Source organism: Semicossyphus pulcher, unplaced genomic scaffold, assembly GCF_022749685.1.
Source record: "Semicossyphus pulcher isolate SPU_LCO1_2020_fin unplaced genomic scaffold, fSemPul1.0.p SCAF_8, whole genome shotgun sequence".
NCBI classification, from domain to species: domain Eukaryota; kingdom Metazoa; phylum Chordata; class Actinopteri; order Labriformes; family Labridae; genus Semicossyphus; species Semicossyphus pulcher.
Window position 1 is genome coordinate 6,916,726 of NW_027211759.1, and position 14,867 is coordinate 6,931,592.

The window sequence follows — 14,867 nt, forward strand, 5'->3', positions numbered from 1 at the left end:
TAAGTTTAATATCTTTCCGTTTATTTGGTTGAGACTCACTGCTGTTGACTTATTTAACGACCTGCAAAAAGAAAATGTCATTAAAACTTCAAAAGGTCACGCTAACAGGATGCACAGCTGCTGCAGGGTTAAACCTGTCAGCTTTTTTGGTAATGAGGCAGAAACAGCACAGCGTAGATGCAGCCATGGTTGGTTAATGAGGTAAAATCTGATTTTTATTTACAGGTTTGGTTCTTAATGCCTTTGAATTCCCTCTCTGTGTCTCTCTCTGCTGTAGATTGGGAGTCGTAGCAGTGTGTACTCCCCAGAAAGCAGCGTACGAAAGACTGGGTCCTACATCTATGAAGAGTTCATGCCAACAGATGGTACCGATGTGAAGGTACTGTGCTCTTCCACTTTGCTATTCAGTCATGCATCTAGTCAAGCATCAAGTGAACTTTAAAAATCATTGTCTTCTGCTCTAAGACTCTTTCTGTGTTTGTGGTAATTCAGGTTTACACTGTGGGTCCAGACTACGCCCACGCAGAGGCCCGGAAATCTCCCGCCTTGGATGGCAAAGTCGAGAGAGACAGTGAGGGGAAGGAGATCCGCTACCCCGTCATGCTCACTGCTATGGAGAAACTGGTGGCCCGCAAAGTCTGCCTGGCCTTCAAGGTAAACTTTAGACACCATGCAGAAGAAGTAGTGCCTTCTCCATTTGTGCTGAGTGTGTGTGAACATTTATTTCAGCTCAGTTCTGTGTGTGATTTTTAGCAAACAGTGTGTGGGTTCGACCTGCTAAGAGCAAACGGCCACTCTTTCGTCTGTGACGTCAACGGCTTCAGCTTCGTCAAGAACTCCATGAAGTACTACGACGACTGTGCCAAAGTCCTCGGGTAGGTGACATCAGCGCTCACATGTTACTATCTGAAGCCCCTTCCACACATGCACTCCTGACATCTTCCTGAAAGTTTCAGGACCGTCTGCCCCCGATGTTGTCTAGAGTTACCCTTTCATACATGTCCCTCACAGTGGGAGATTCTCGGACGGGGGGCAAGTATATCTGGCGACTAATTCTATCATGTTTCTTTTTTGATCTGTCAAAAAGATCGTCATCCACCATCGATTAACTTACTGGACACCTTACTCTCCCCTTGCTCTCTGTCTCTCCCAAACCTGGAGCAGCGTCTCCACACATGCTTGTCAGAAAAAACACAAACAAACAGATGTTCGCTGGTACGTTGAGATGCAACATCTTCTGTTAAATATGGACCTTCTTATTCTGTTTAAAAAGAGGTGCAGCTGTGTAGTGTCGATCCTATTGGTAGGTTTTGACCGTTTCATCGTGCAACGTCTTTAACGACGAGCCTCCTTCACGCTGTTGAAAAGACATCACGGGTAAAACAAATTCAAAACCAGAGCTGTGTGTATTTTTTGGATGGGTTTAAAAAACATACAGCTCACGATGACTGTCAACAGATCAGACACATGTAGGGAGAGAGGTACACAAAGAGCCGCTGCGTGCAGTTGCAGCAGGTGAAGGTGTGTGGGGAGAAATAACTGAAGCAGATTAAAGTAGTTTTGTGAACAAACACTAGCATATGGTGGAGAATGAAGCACAGTTATAATGGTTGCGATATAACTTTCTTTTGATAGGGTGACGTATTGATCGCTGCAATACCCCCGCTCAATGGAAGATGGTCCATCGTCTTTGGACCTAACTTAATGTTTGTGCTGATCTCCAGTGGCATACGTTAAGGCCAGAAACCTTGGATTCAGTTTGCTTTCTGTTTTATTTTATTTTATGTGGTTTTACTCTGTTTACTTTTAAATTATTTTCTCTCATTCTTGTGTACACAAATAAATACAAATGTATAGACTCCTATTTTTGTTAAGCAGTGTACTGTCTTTTGGATTGAACAGTTTGACTGCAGTAAAGAAGCGCTCTCTCCTTCCTGTTTTCTGCCTGACATCTCTTGCACTTATCTCTGACATCTCTTGTTGGACTTTAAAGTAAATATTGCCTTGAAGCTGTCATCTTGTAATTTATCCAGAGCTTCGGACAGCTCGGAGGATCCCGCTGTCAGCTTTACTTCCAACTATGTTTCTGATTTATCACCTCTACTTCCAGACAGAGCAACTCAACCTCTACGACTAAAGACTCATAAATTTAACAAATTAAAAGATACAATGACAGGAAATGCAGCTTCTGGACACCGATGACAACCAAAGACCTCACAGGAAGTGGAAATATTATGAAAGCAACTTAGTCACTTGTTTTAGTTTAAATAAAAAGTGCAAATCTGAGACACAACATACAACTTAAAACTGGCCCACAAAAAAGCCGGATGAATGAGCGGCATGTTTACTTTTGGTGTGTATTTAGCACCTTCCCTCTGTGATGTTTACTTACCTGATCCGTACACTCATCGTGCTTAATCCCTCTAAGTCTGTTAGTGCTTTATCTGCCCCAACAGGAACATGGTGATGAGGGAGTTAGCCCCCCAGTTCCACATCCCCTGGTCCATTCCCATGGAAGCTGAAGATATCCCCATCGTCCCAACAACCTCAGGAACCATGTATGTACCTGGAAGACAAAATGTAGCTTATATGGTGTTCAGGGTGTCTTATACCCAAAAACTTGCCCAAAATGTTGAAATCCAAACGTTAAATCCTCACAAATTCTAATATCTCATCAAATTCAGCGATGCTCTGGATGAAGAGCAGTGATTTACTTTAAGGCCTATTAAGGTCTAAGTGGATGCATGCCGAGGTTGTATGGTGAAATAACACTCTCTCTTACACACTTAAACATTTAAATTTCATCCAGGATGGAGCTGCGATGTGTCATTGCCATCATCCGCCATGGAGACCGCACACCGAAGCAAAAGATGAAGATGGAAGTCCGACATCCTCTGTAAGTCTCTTGGATCCAGCATTAAGATTTCTCTCCTTTTTATCAGCATCTGTTTTTTAGCCAAAATAAAATAAGAGATCACTGTAGAGTTTCTCACTACAAAATGTAAACCAAAGAAGGCAGGTGCTTTATTAATCCTTTGCAGGAAATTACTCTGTCACAGCTGCTTTGATAACAGTTAGGACGTGACATCTAACACTGAACATAAAAACATGTTGGCACATACAAACAGCACAGTGTTAAAATAAGTTTCTAAACAAAAACTTACAAATGAGACACTAAAAGATCAGAAGAATCAGAATCAAGTTTATTGCCAAATAGGTTCACACATACACGGAATTTGACGTGGTGTTTAGGTGCAGAACAATAAACGCAGAAGTAGAATAAAAATAAGTAAAAAGTTATTTAACAATAGTACTCCTACTGACAGTGAACTTAAGGAGAATAAGATAAAAATAGACTGTAAGAATAAGATACAAAAAAGCAATATAATAGAAAATATGTGCACCAGGTGTAATTAAAGAGCTGTGCAGATGTGAAGATACAGAAGTGGCTTGTAAAAGCTCAATATAAATAATACAGTGCATACATTATAAATATAAACAGTGCATAAATATACCTATGCATGTATGATATAAGCATATGCAACTGTTTCCTACACAGGTATGTACATTGTGTAACTGCTCATTAAAAAGTTTGATGGCAGCAAACAGAAACGATGGAATAAACAAACAAAGCAAACAAAGCAAACCTGCAAAGTCAACTTTATTATCGAACAGAGGTGAGATCAAACACAACTGGTCTCCATTGTTTACTGGATACTGGAGCTCTGCAGTGTGCAAACTGTTTATTTCTTTATTCAATAAAACACGCCTAACTTCCAGCAGGCTTTCACTCTTATTTTATCCACTTGTTTTATAAGATTGTCCAACATATAAAGTGTTTCTGACTTAAAGTTATTGTTGTCATTGAATGTAACTATATCTGTTTATCTTGCTCAGTTTCTTCGAGTTGTTTGAGAAGTACGGAGGCTACAAGTCGGGAAAGCTAAAGCTGAAGAAGCCGAAGCAGCTACAGGTGAGTGAGACTGATTTTTAATCTCTCATAAATGCTTTTTCCCACACTCCTCCGCCTCTTCCTGTGTATTTCTTACAGATTAGGACTGAATCCTTTTAAGAATAAAGAGCAGCTTTGGAAAACACAGTATGGCTGCATGTATCAAGCATCATAATCATTATTATGGGACAAAAACATGATTGTTTTGTTGTCTAAATACGTAGCTGTTTAACTCCACTCCCACACTGCATTCATCCTGTTACTGTATTGTCTGTTTCTTAATGTATGAAGCCATTTTAACTGTAGGTCTAGTCTTTGTTATGGTTTTCTGTGAGGACATTTGCAGAGCTTCCACTGTTTGTTTACCAAAATTAAAAAGATAAGAATCATATGGACGCCTCTGTGTTTCCAGGAAGTGCTGGATATCGCCCGCCTGCTGCTGGTTGAACTGGGGCAGCACATGGACTGTGAGATCGAGGAGAAGAAATCTAAACTGGAGCAACTCAAGACTGTCCTGGAGATGTGAGTCGTCTTAAACGCACACTCCCTCTTATTCAGACACACAACATCATCCTGTTTTCCTGCCATCATCCTGCATCAGTCATCCACTCACAATGCAATTCATCCTCCAACACCAGGGTTCAGTCATTTCCTCTCATACTCACACACACATGTTTATTCCTTCCTCCCTCTTGTGTCTCTAACTCTTTGCTTTATCTTTTCTTCCCTCCTCTGTCCCTCTCTCTGTTTTCTCCTTCCCACCCATCCCTCCTTCTTTCTCTCCAAAAGGGAATCCAGCTTGAATGACACTCAGTACGCACCCTCTCCCTTCTTACTATAAAGGATGCGGTTTTATCACCCTCCTTTTCTTTAGTCTCCATAGAGTGTGTGTACAAAGTATCAGGAACACCTTTTCTCTACCTGACACAAACCACAGTGAATATAGTCGAAAACTATAACTAGCTAGTGTGTTTTATCATTTACTCCTATTAAAATCACATACAAAGTGGTATAAACTGGGTGCAGGCGGTGGTTTAGACACGGCTGGTGCAACTTTAGAAGCTTTATTTCATATCTGAAGGTATTCCTGATGTTTTGTACACTGAGGGGGGAATTCACTAAGACTGGATTGCGGCCGCTGATAGCTCCATAAATTGCTCACCATCTGCTCAGTTTCAAGGTCTGATTCACAAAGCAAATTGCACTAATGATATTAAAGCGCGAACACGCCCATAAAGTTTGGCAGATCCGTGCAGTTTGCTCTTGTTGTGTGTCTGATTGTGGAGAGAAGCTGTCTGCAGCTCCACTCTCTGCTGAACAGAGCTGCGCTCTCAGTAGTTGAGCGCACACTGACGGATCTCAACTCCATGCACAGATCGATGATGAGCAGGGAGAGGAGGGGGCAGCTCTTTTAACAGTGTATTGTAAAGTCCAGACTCGACAGGTGTTAACTAGTTTCACTCTCTGTAACGCAGCTTCATTTTTTTTAAACAAGCAGCTCGTCCAGATAATAATCCCCGTCCTGCGTAACGGCTCCAGACTGTCTCTACATGTAGACAAAGTGTGCCCGTGTGCCAGAGTTGAGCCTCGCACAGCCCCGGAATGATTGGCCTCCTGATTATAATAATAATGACAAAATATTATTAACAGATTGTATTTAGGGACAAATACATTTTTTGATCACACAAAAGGTGGAATTTTCGCCATGATCACTGGAAACTCAGATCGAGACGGACCTTAATGTGCCGCAGTTACCACCAGCTCTCTGCAGACGGTGATATTTTCACTCTAACTGCGCGGTGTCGTTAGCACTGGCATTTTTGAATTAGGTGCTTTTTGCTACGAGGCTCATTTGCATAGAAAGGGGACAAATATGCCCCGAATGTTTGCAAAGTACATGCAAACGGCACCAGAGCACAGAGACGCTGTTTGCTCTGCAGCGCACTTTGGAGTGCATTTAACCCTCTGCGTTGGCTCCGAATATGAGGCACAGTCTTTAGCCCTTTTTACACTGCCAGTTCAAGGCGGGATTATTACGCCTCTGTTAAGTTCTGTCTTCTGTGTAGAACACACAGAGGCGTAATGATGGGGCGAAGTCGTTCCGCCTCTGAGCTGGCATTGGAGGTAGTTATCGAAGCATAACAGAAGCGAAACGGCGTCTGTGTAAACTGCAGAGCCGGCAGGGCGGAACAGCGCTGTGTGTGTATATTTGAAGCACGTACTGTTTGTTTACACCTCGCGCACGTTTTGCTTCCGCAACGCCAGAACGCTATTTAAAAACACACGTGGTGCGTGAGGACGGATCTTTGTTACGACGCTGAGGCGGAACCACAGTAAAAAAAGTGCTTATGTGTCATTTGCACAGGTTTAGCCGCCGCAAAATCCGCGCAATGCTTTAGTGAATTCCCCCGAGTGTATCATTTTCCATTAACAATCATTCATTTTTAGCCATTAACTCTAGACACATACACAGTCAAAGGTCTGTCAGAGGATTTCACTGTGCTTCTGTGTATGTAAATCAGAGTGCCGTGCTAGTCGTGTGCATGCCGTTTCCACCACATATCAAGTGGACTCTAAATCTCCTAATGTCTTCCTCCCTCCTGCCTTTCCCCACTGTTACCACCTATTTCAGGGCTTTGCTGGTGCTCTTCTTCACAGAGATTTGAGTGCAACAACAAATAATTTTGACCATCAAATTTGCAAGAAGTGCAAGGTTCAAAATAGTAGAACAAAACAATGTGTGTTTGTCTGCTGTCTGGTGCTGGGCATGCAGTGTACAGAGCATTTGGCTTCGAAAGCACACCTCTGAATAATCAAGCGATAAAGAAGCTTAAGTTCAATGTATACTGTTCGTTCCTGAGGCTGAAGTTCATTATGCAAACAAGTAAAATACCTCCCTAGCTAATAATAGTTGTGTGTGTGCAGTGATGCTGTAATCCCACACGTTTGAAACTCCAGTAGAAGCAGAGAAACACCAAGTACGACTGGTTTACAGTGCTGCGTAATGATGTCTTTTTCAAGTGAGGCTCTTTGACAGCAGTTGAGACTCTCGGGCCTCCTGCCAGAGTTATTTATCCCACTTCAGGGTCCATCATCATGTGGCTTTTTGAGGCGTCCGCTCAGCTGCCTGTCTTATTACAGAACAACATATGGTCATTAGTCTGCAGGATGTGCTAAATTCTTACCCAAGCAGAGCATGCTCGGCGAGCAGACGCTCCTCCTGATATGTGTTTGCGTATGACTTTTAAGAATACCGACATGATTAGGATTGGTATTGATTTTCACCCTGCAACATTTTACAAGCAGTCACGCACAACTTCAAGGTCCATGGGAGCTACTGGTCTTTAGGGGACTGACTGAATTATTGTTAAACCATCAGCTAATTCTGATACTAGGTTGTGTGTATAATCAGTGTTGCCTTGTTGTTGTTGCCTTGATCTTCCTTCTCTTTAAGCATTTGTAGGGGTAGAAGTGAAACATGCGCTGTTAAATATTTATGCAAAATACTTGAAGATGGGATAAATTCTCTCTGTGTATCCATGTTTGCTTACTGTGTGTACGTCCGTGTATGTGCATATCAAAATGTGCTGTGTCTACTTCGTGTGTGTGTGTGTGTGTGTTCTGTCTCTCCAGGTACGGTCATTTCTCAGGTATCAACAGGAAAGTCCAGCTGACCTACCTGCGCAACGGCCAACCCAAAGCTTCAAGCGAAGAAGAAGGTACCATCACAAAAACACGCACACAGAATTAGTGTTTATATCGACGGTTTTGAGTGTTTATGTTGTGCAGTGTAATCTGATTACAAAATAAAGGATGAATTCTAATAAATGTTTTTCCATGAAGAGGAATCTTTTATAATGTTTCAAATTTATGTTTTCGGTAAAATAAATTAACCATGAATTGTAAAAACATGAGATATCAGGGCAAGTCAAACTAGAGGATGACATTTTGCACAGAGGTCAAGTGTGTTGTGTGTGTGTGTATGTGTTAAGGTATGTGGCAAAATTAGGGGGGGGGAGGGTGGCAATATGAGTGGCCTATTGCAAATAGGTGCAACAATTTGGTCATATTGCTTATGTAACATGACCAATCTTAATGGTAAAACACACACACACAAAAATCCCAAGCGGCGCCCAGTTAGTGACGCGTTTTCCATCAGCCAGCAGTGGTTGGTCTGCCAGAGAGGGTAGGCGAAGCTAAGCGGCTGCTTTTCCGCTCTCTGCAAGTGTTGCGAGTAAACAGTAATCTACTATGGCTGAATAAACAAAGAAAAGATGGATGACTACAGATACAACTTCAACAATACGTGAAAATCCAAAGAAAAAGAAACAAACTCGACGCTCAGATGAAGCAAACAGTCTAAAAAGGAAAGCGACCGTCAGCCAGGAAAATCAGGAGTTACAACCGCAGCCAACCGTGGACGTCACACATGTAACACTGTCAGGATATTTGGGAAGTGTGCGCCCGCAATCACCGCTTATCACCATAGGTGCCGCCAAAGAGAACGAAACTGAGATCTTCGAGATTATAACTTTAAAGAATTTCTTTCTCTCAAATACTGCAGGTGAAGAGACAGACATCTTCAAAATGTGAATTAAATTACTAAAACACTTGTGAATTGATTTTGTATGTTGATGATTTATTGTGTAATACACTGCTGTTTTTCAGACTCTAAGAAGGACGGTCCATCTCTGCTGCTGGTGTTAAAGTGGGGCGGGGAGCTGACACCTGCAGGCCGGGTTCAGGCTGAGGAGCTGGGCAGGGCCTTTCGCTGCATGTACCCCGGTGGTCAAGGTACCCACTGGATGCACTCGCACTCACATCAGCTCATATTTGTGCTTATGAAGGATCCGGCTTGTCTCTGATGTTCTTTGTATTTGTCTCGGAGAAAATGTTGCTCTTGGCGTTTTGACAACCTTAAACCACATTTCAGTGCACATTTAAAAGTGAGTTAATTATAAACATCCCTAATATATTGTCTAGGTTTTTATTTAAATAAATGTACCACATTCCCTTACTTTTACAACAACAACACCTATAGACAAAAACACACACTGACACAACCCACAAAAGCACAAACATTATCAGAGGTCATTATAATTCACTGAGTCAAGAGGGGAAATGATAATCGTACAGTGCGGTCTGTCCTCACATGTGTGCCTTAGCTCATTGAAGTCTATTTCCAGCCGCTCTCTTCAGTCACTCAGAGCGCTGCCATGTGCAATGTCAACATTGCATTGCTGACATACATCGTGTCAAAGAGGGTCGGGGGTGGAGGTTATTTTAGAGTCGGCAAGCCAGACTTTCAGGCTTCTGGCAGCCACCAGATCTTTTTGTACCGCTCTTTAGTTGCTTTCATAGAAGTTAGAATTGCTGCCTCATTCATAAGAATAACATGAATTAGATAATCAACTGATACGTAACAATCTCAGGTCAAAATACAGTCTCTTCCTTACTAACAGTTTTATTGTATTTCATCGTGATCCAAGTTGTAGAAAGTCATTTAATGTATTTTGTGCCTACATTTTAATGGGACTCACTTTGATTACTATACAGAACGAACCAGGGAGAGGGTGCTGATAGTTTACAGAAGATGGTTAAACAACTGAAAGTGTAATAGATATTTCGGTTTACTTAATAAAGCAAACACAAGCAGAGCATCTTTAATAACACGTCTAGGTTATAGAGGGGTTGTTGAAGCCAGTCTTGCACTAGAAAATGGTAAACAAGGTTGATAATAGAAACAAGACCCCTGTCCGTATTTGCCCCCTTAGATGGGTTCGATAGACAAGGCGACTTATTTTGTTTCCTGTTTGCAACCTGTATTCTCTGTTTGGCAGGTTATGGCCAATATAAAGAATACCCTTTACCTCAGACCTTTGTCGAACTAGCTGATGAAAAATTAAACAACAACTACTAAAACTATTACATGAAAACACATCCATTGATTTAGGATTGAACTGTCAACAACCTCCACACTGGCTTCAGCAGTCTGATTCAATGCTTTCTGCTTTCTGGAGTAAAATGGGAGATGATGGAGAGGAACAGTATCTTTATTTCTCTAAGTATAGGATCAATAGACATGACCAGAAATTAGGTTTACATTTTGACAAATCTAGCACTAACAATACTCCTCATTAGGTTTTTACAGTATTTATTTTAAGGTATAGCTTTATATTCATATTCAAAATTTTAACTTAACCCTGGTAGAAACTGCTGTCATCTAGCAGTCGGCACATGCTGTCCACAGCCCTTCGGGCCTGAGTCCTCTAACAGCGGATTTTGTGCGTATTTTCTTTACAAAACCAATACAGTTCGGTGTTTTCAGCACAAACACGCCCTCGGTGTCAGTTGTTCGGAGAGCGCTGTGCCCACTTTTGGAAGACTGATGCCCTCGTCAATGTCACTTCTCCATCACCGACCAAAAATCAAGAAGAGGCGGGACTTTAGATGTCGACAACAATGGAGGAGAAGCTAATCCTTCCTTTTTTTTTAAAGGGGTACAATTTCCAGGTCTAGAGCTGCTCCTAATGCCAGGACACATTGTTTTTATTGTTTTCTTATTTATTGTTTCATATCAAGCATACAAAGAAATTTAAAACAGCCTTACCAAGGGTAGCAGAAGTCCTGCCACACAACTTTCGTGACCAGTAGACATCGGGGAGAAGCGCTGGCAGCGTAAGTGGACACAGGCCCTGAGGGGTAATGTAGTTCTCAGTGAACAATTGTGCTGTACCACATCACAGCTGGGTGTGGATGCAGCTGAGCACACCTGAGAACGCCCTGCTTTGATGTTGTGTGTGCACAAGATAAGATAAGATAAAATAGAACTGTGTTAATCCTGAAGGAAATTATAGTGCCAGATAGCAAACAAAATTAGAGAAATACAGAAAACAAATATAACTGAAATGATAAAATATAAAGTGTATGGGTTAATGCAAAAGAGACGGTGCCTAAAAGAGAAACAATATTACAATAGTTATCTACAAAAGTGATGACATTAATGTAGCAACATATTTCCTTCATGCAAACAAATTAACAATGATGTAAGCAGACAAACCTGCCTGTTACTTAAAGGTCTCTGTCTGCAGGTCATGCTTCAGAGTTTTAAACTGAGCGATACCCCGCTGTCATGCAAAGAATTCCCGTCTTTCAGGCTTTCCTTCTTAATGCTTTGTTCTGTAGTGCATGAAAAGCAACTCCCAAACTGCACAGGAAAACCACCTGAAGAAGAACTGAAAGTGGAGTCCGTCTGTCCCTTTGTTGCTTCTTTTTTTATGAAAACAAGGCCATCTTCTCATCCCAGCCACTGTTTTCATACTTCTTTTTCCACCACAAGTTTTGTCTATTAACTCTGCTCTTCTCTTCTTACCTGTTGTTGCGCTGTGTAAACTACTAGCCGGTAACCGCCGGTCCCTTGGCTGTGAGTCCCCTATTGACTCTGGTAAGAGAAGGGTTTCCTGGATATGACCGCTCTTCCACTCCTCTCTCATTCTTCGCGTTTCTCACTTCGTCCACTAACGTGCTTTCTCTTTTCTCATCATGATTCTGTTTCATTTCACATGAGGACAAGCCCGGTTTGTCCTACATTGAGATTGCTGTGGATTGTTTGTGTCGTCATTGTGCTCCTGAGGTGATCCACCGTAGCAAATGTTGGTTTGGTCACGTGCTCAGACATATACGCAGGAAGCAAAATTGATGGTGGTTCGTCATTGTAAGCTAACGCGGATCATCTCACACTAATCCTACTGCATTTTTTCCATGACTTCTTGGGATGATGTTTGTTTGATGAAAGCCATTCTACTTAAGTCTGGATGAGAGTTTAGAAGAGGGGTAAGTCCCCAACATGTCTGGGATTCCTTCAAATGAGGCATGATAACCCGAGCTGTTCAGTAGTTTAACATCAGACTTTTTGGCTGTACACTTGAGAAAAATGCATGAAGCATCAGTGTGATTTGGTCTGTAGCGTTGGTATGCATCCACCTACAGCTACATTAATGAAATTATACAGTACGTAGCATGTAAAAGAATTTTATCGTCTCTCTGCAGTGTGGTAATCCAAAAGGATGTTGATCTCTACTCCAGCGGAGTTGACTTCAGTAATTTTGAGGGTTTACTCAACATCAATTTGCTTCACTTTCACTTCATGTTATTTGTAACTAAAACCACAATATTGGAGTTCACGTTTAAGTGAGTTATGTCAAAAGCAAAGTTACAAATCCTGTTGAGGACAATGCATGTGAACTGAAAGTGATGTTGCACCTGTGCAGGTGCCGAATCGCCCGAGTTGCTATTTTTAATGAAATGCTTGGTACATTTGGGTACAATCAAGACACTGTTTTTCCTCCCTGCCCAACTCAGCCGTTTCTTAATAAATAAATAAAAACATTTTTAACCATGATGCTTCACTTTGTTTACAAACCTCTAGGTGACTATGCTGGGTTTCCAGGCTGTGGCCTCCTGCGCCTGCACAGCACTTACCGCCACGACCTGAAGATTTACGCCTCTGACGAAGGCAGGGTGCAGATGACAGCTGCTGCTTTTGCAAAGGTAACCCTGAAAGAATATTACATGTACTTTTCCATCCATCCATCCATTATTTATACCGCTAATCCTGTTCAGGGTCAAGGGGGGGTTGGAGCCTTTCCCAGCTTCCATTGTGCAAGAGGCAGGGTACGCCCTGGACCGATCGCCAGACAATCACAGGGCTGACACATAGAGGCAGATACTACACAATCACACCCACACCTACTGGCAATTGTTAGGTTAATTAGTGACTCTAAAGTTGCCTGTAGGTGTTGGTGCTTGTACTTATAACAAATGTTAAACAGGTTAAAACTTTTGACAGATCTAGGGAACAAAAATCTCTCTGCTTGAGATCCTCTTTTTCTGTTTCATAAATCAGTCATAAATAAGTGAAAAAATAAACAATTTAGTTTTTAATATTTGTATACTGTCCACCATTCGTTACGGACGGACATAGTGTACAGAAGTTAGGGGATGCTTTCAAGGGGAACACTGTCCTACCCGTAGTGAAGGATCTAAGACTATGCATGAAAATGTAAATATATTTATGTAAATCTTTTTATGGTTATCTCTCTTCAACTACTCTGGTTTCTCTGCAGGGTCTGCTGGCTCTAGAAGGGGAATTAACTCCGATCCTGGTTCAGATGGTGAAGAGTGCCAACATGAACGGACTGCTGGACAGCGACAGTGACTCCCTGACGGACTGCCAACAGAAGGTGAAAGCAGGGCTGCATGAGATCATGCAGAAGGACCAGGAGTTCACAGAGGACGACTATCAGAAGGTATGTGGCAAACCTGAACGGTAAACACGACCTTGCATCAGGCCTCTTGTCAAGCAGTCCAAGTTTCCACATATTTAGTGTAAACAGTCAGACGTGCTGTTTTATTCTTTAAATATTTTTTTTCTCAAAGAATTGTATAAATATTGTTATGCAAGTCTCTCTCTGTATGTGCATAAAAATGTTCCCATGCATGTTCTGGCGATAAGATAAGAAGTCTTTACTGAAAACAATCTTTGATATGATTTTACCGACATCATGTTATCTTTTCCTTCTGTCTCCGTTGTGTCCCAGCTCGCACCTACAAGCAGCCCATCCCTGGTGAACTCAATGAAGGTGATACAGAATCCAGTCAAAACCTGTGACAAGGTGTACGCCCTCATCCAGAGTCTCAACTCACAGATCCGCAAGAGGCTGGAAGACCCCAAGTCTGCAGGTAGTTTGAACCTGCAGCACCTGGCTGTATACAAAGTCGTGCACGGAAGAGGAAATACTCTGCATGCTGCATTTGAGAGAGAAAAAAAAGCAGAAAAGATTAGAATGTGTCCATGTAGTGAGACATCAGGTACATTTAGTAACGTGTTGAATATCACAACATTGTTTCTTCTTAGACCTGCAGCTCTACCACAGTGAGACTCTGGAGCTGATGCTGCAGCGCTGGTCAAAACTGGAGAGAGACTTTCGCATGAAGAGCGGCCGCTACGACATCAGCAAGATCCCGGACATCTACGACTGTATCAAATACGACTCACAGCACAACGCATCTGTTGGACTGGAGGACACGCTGGAGCTGTTCAGACTGTCCCGAGCCCTGGCTGACATAGTCATTCCACAGGTTAATAAGCACATTTTAGGTGTTCTCAGACTCAGCCTTGTATACTCATAGCTGTAGAAGATTGTTTCTTTAGGCAGTCAGTCAAAGCTGGTGTTCTCTGTAATCGATAGGAGCAATAATATTTGAAATTGGCGCCATAGCTGTGGAGAAAGTTGTACAAACAGCTCGTGATTTTGCCCAATTTACATTCCTACAACATCCAGCATGCATTGCGCCCCTCCCTCTGAAAGGAACAGCCCAGTGAGAGACGCTGGAGTGAAATATAACCGTTTTCGGTTCAGGCAATGGGTCAGAGCGGTACAGAATCCAAAATACGATGAGAATATACCGGTGGATCTTCTAAAAAATCTTCAGGTCTGCAGTCTACATTTCAAACCTGACGATTTTGAACGAGACATGACATCGGAGACGGGCGTCCTAGCTTGAGGATGTGTACTAACAAGCTCCCTGGCCTCCATGAGATGACGCGTTTTACGTAGTCTGGTGGAGGTTTTCCGGGGCCTGTTGGAGAAGCGGATAGCGTCTCAAAAGGCACAGAAAGAAATTGCATTTTTAGCTCCCCATAATAGCATGATAGGACTGAGGTTGAAAATTGGCAAACTGGCCCTTTAATTGCACACATTTTGCAGAGGGATTGATTTCTTTATTTTTATTCCCAAATTAAATTTACTTGAAGAGAGCAGAGAGATTTTAATGAAGTACTTAAATCATCTGGTGGAGTCAGGGATGTTAAAAAATGGGCTACACTAGAAGGCAATTTGCCGTTAATTTCACA

General features: G+C 42.1%; 1 protein-coding gene and 1 long non-coding RNA gene across 2 annotated transcripts in view; one reads left to right on the top strand and one right to left on the bottom strand.

Annotated features, from left to right (window-relative positions):
* Positions 1–14,867, top strand: part of LOC138612497 (inositol hexakisphosphate and diphosphoinositol-pentakisphosphate kinase 2-like) — a 61,617-nt gene that overhangs the window by 16,026 nt on the left and 30,724 nt on the right. Inside the window, exons 7-19 of the mRNA XM_069685787.1 lie at positions 278–379; positions 493–654; positions 754–875; positions 2,457–2,558; positions 2,810–2,896; positions 3,898–3,973; positions 4,365–4,474; positions 7,586–7,671; positions 8,621–8,746; positions 12,381–12,502; positions 13,078–13,260; positions 13,552–13,693; positions 13,869–14,092. Coding sequence (XP_069541888.1) covers positions 278–379; positions 493–654; positions 754–875; positions 2,457–2,558; positions 2,810–2,896; positions 3,898–3,973; positions 4,365–4,474; positions 7,586–7,671; positions 8,621–8,746; positions 12,381–12,502; positions 13,078–13,260; positions 13,552–13,693; positions 13,869–14,092 — 1,644 coding nt within the window. The remainder of the gene's footprint in view (positions 1–277; positions 380–492; positions 655–753; positions 876–2,456; positions 2,559–2,809; positions 2,897–3,897; positions 3,974–4,364; positions 4,475–7,585; positions 7,672–8,620; positions 8,747–12,380; positions 12,503–13,077; positions 13,261–13,551; positions 13,694–13,868; positions 14,093–14,867) is intronic.
* Positions 8,625–11,560, bottom strand: LOC138612498 (uncharacterized). Its single transcript, XR_011309709.1, has 3 exons — positions 11,325–11,560; positions 10,563–10,647; positions 8,625–8,868 (listed from the first exon to the last, which is right to left on the bottom strand). It is a non-coding gene; the product is annotated as an uncharacterized lncRNA (long non-coding RNA).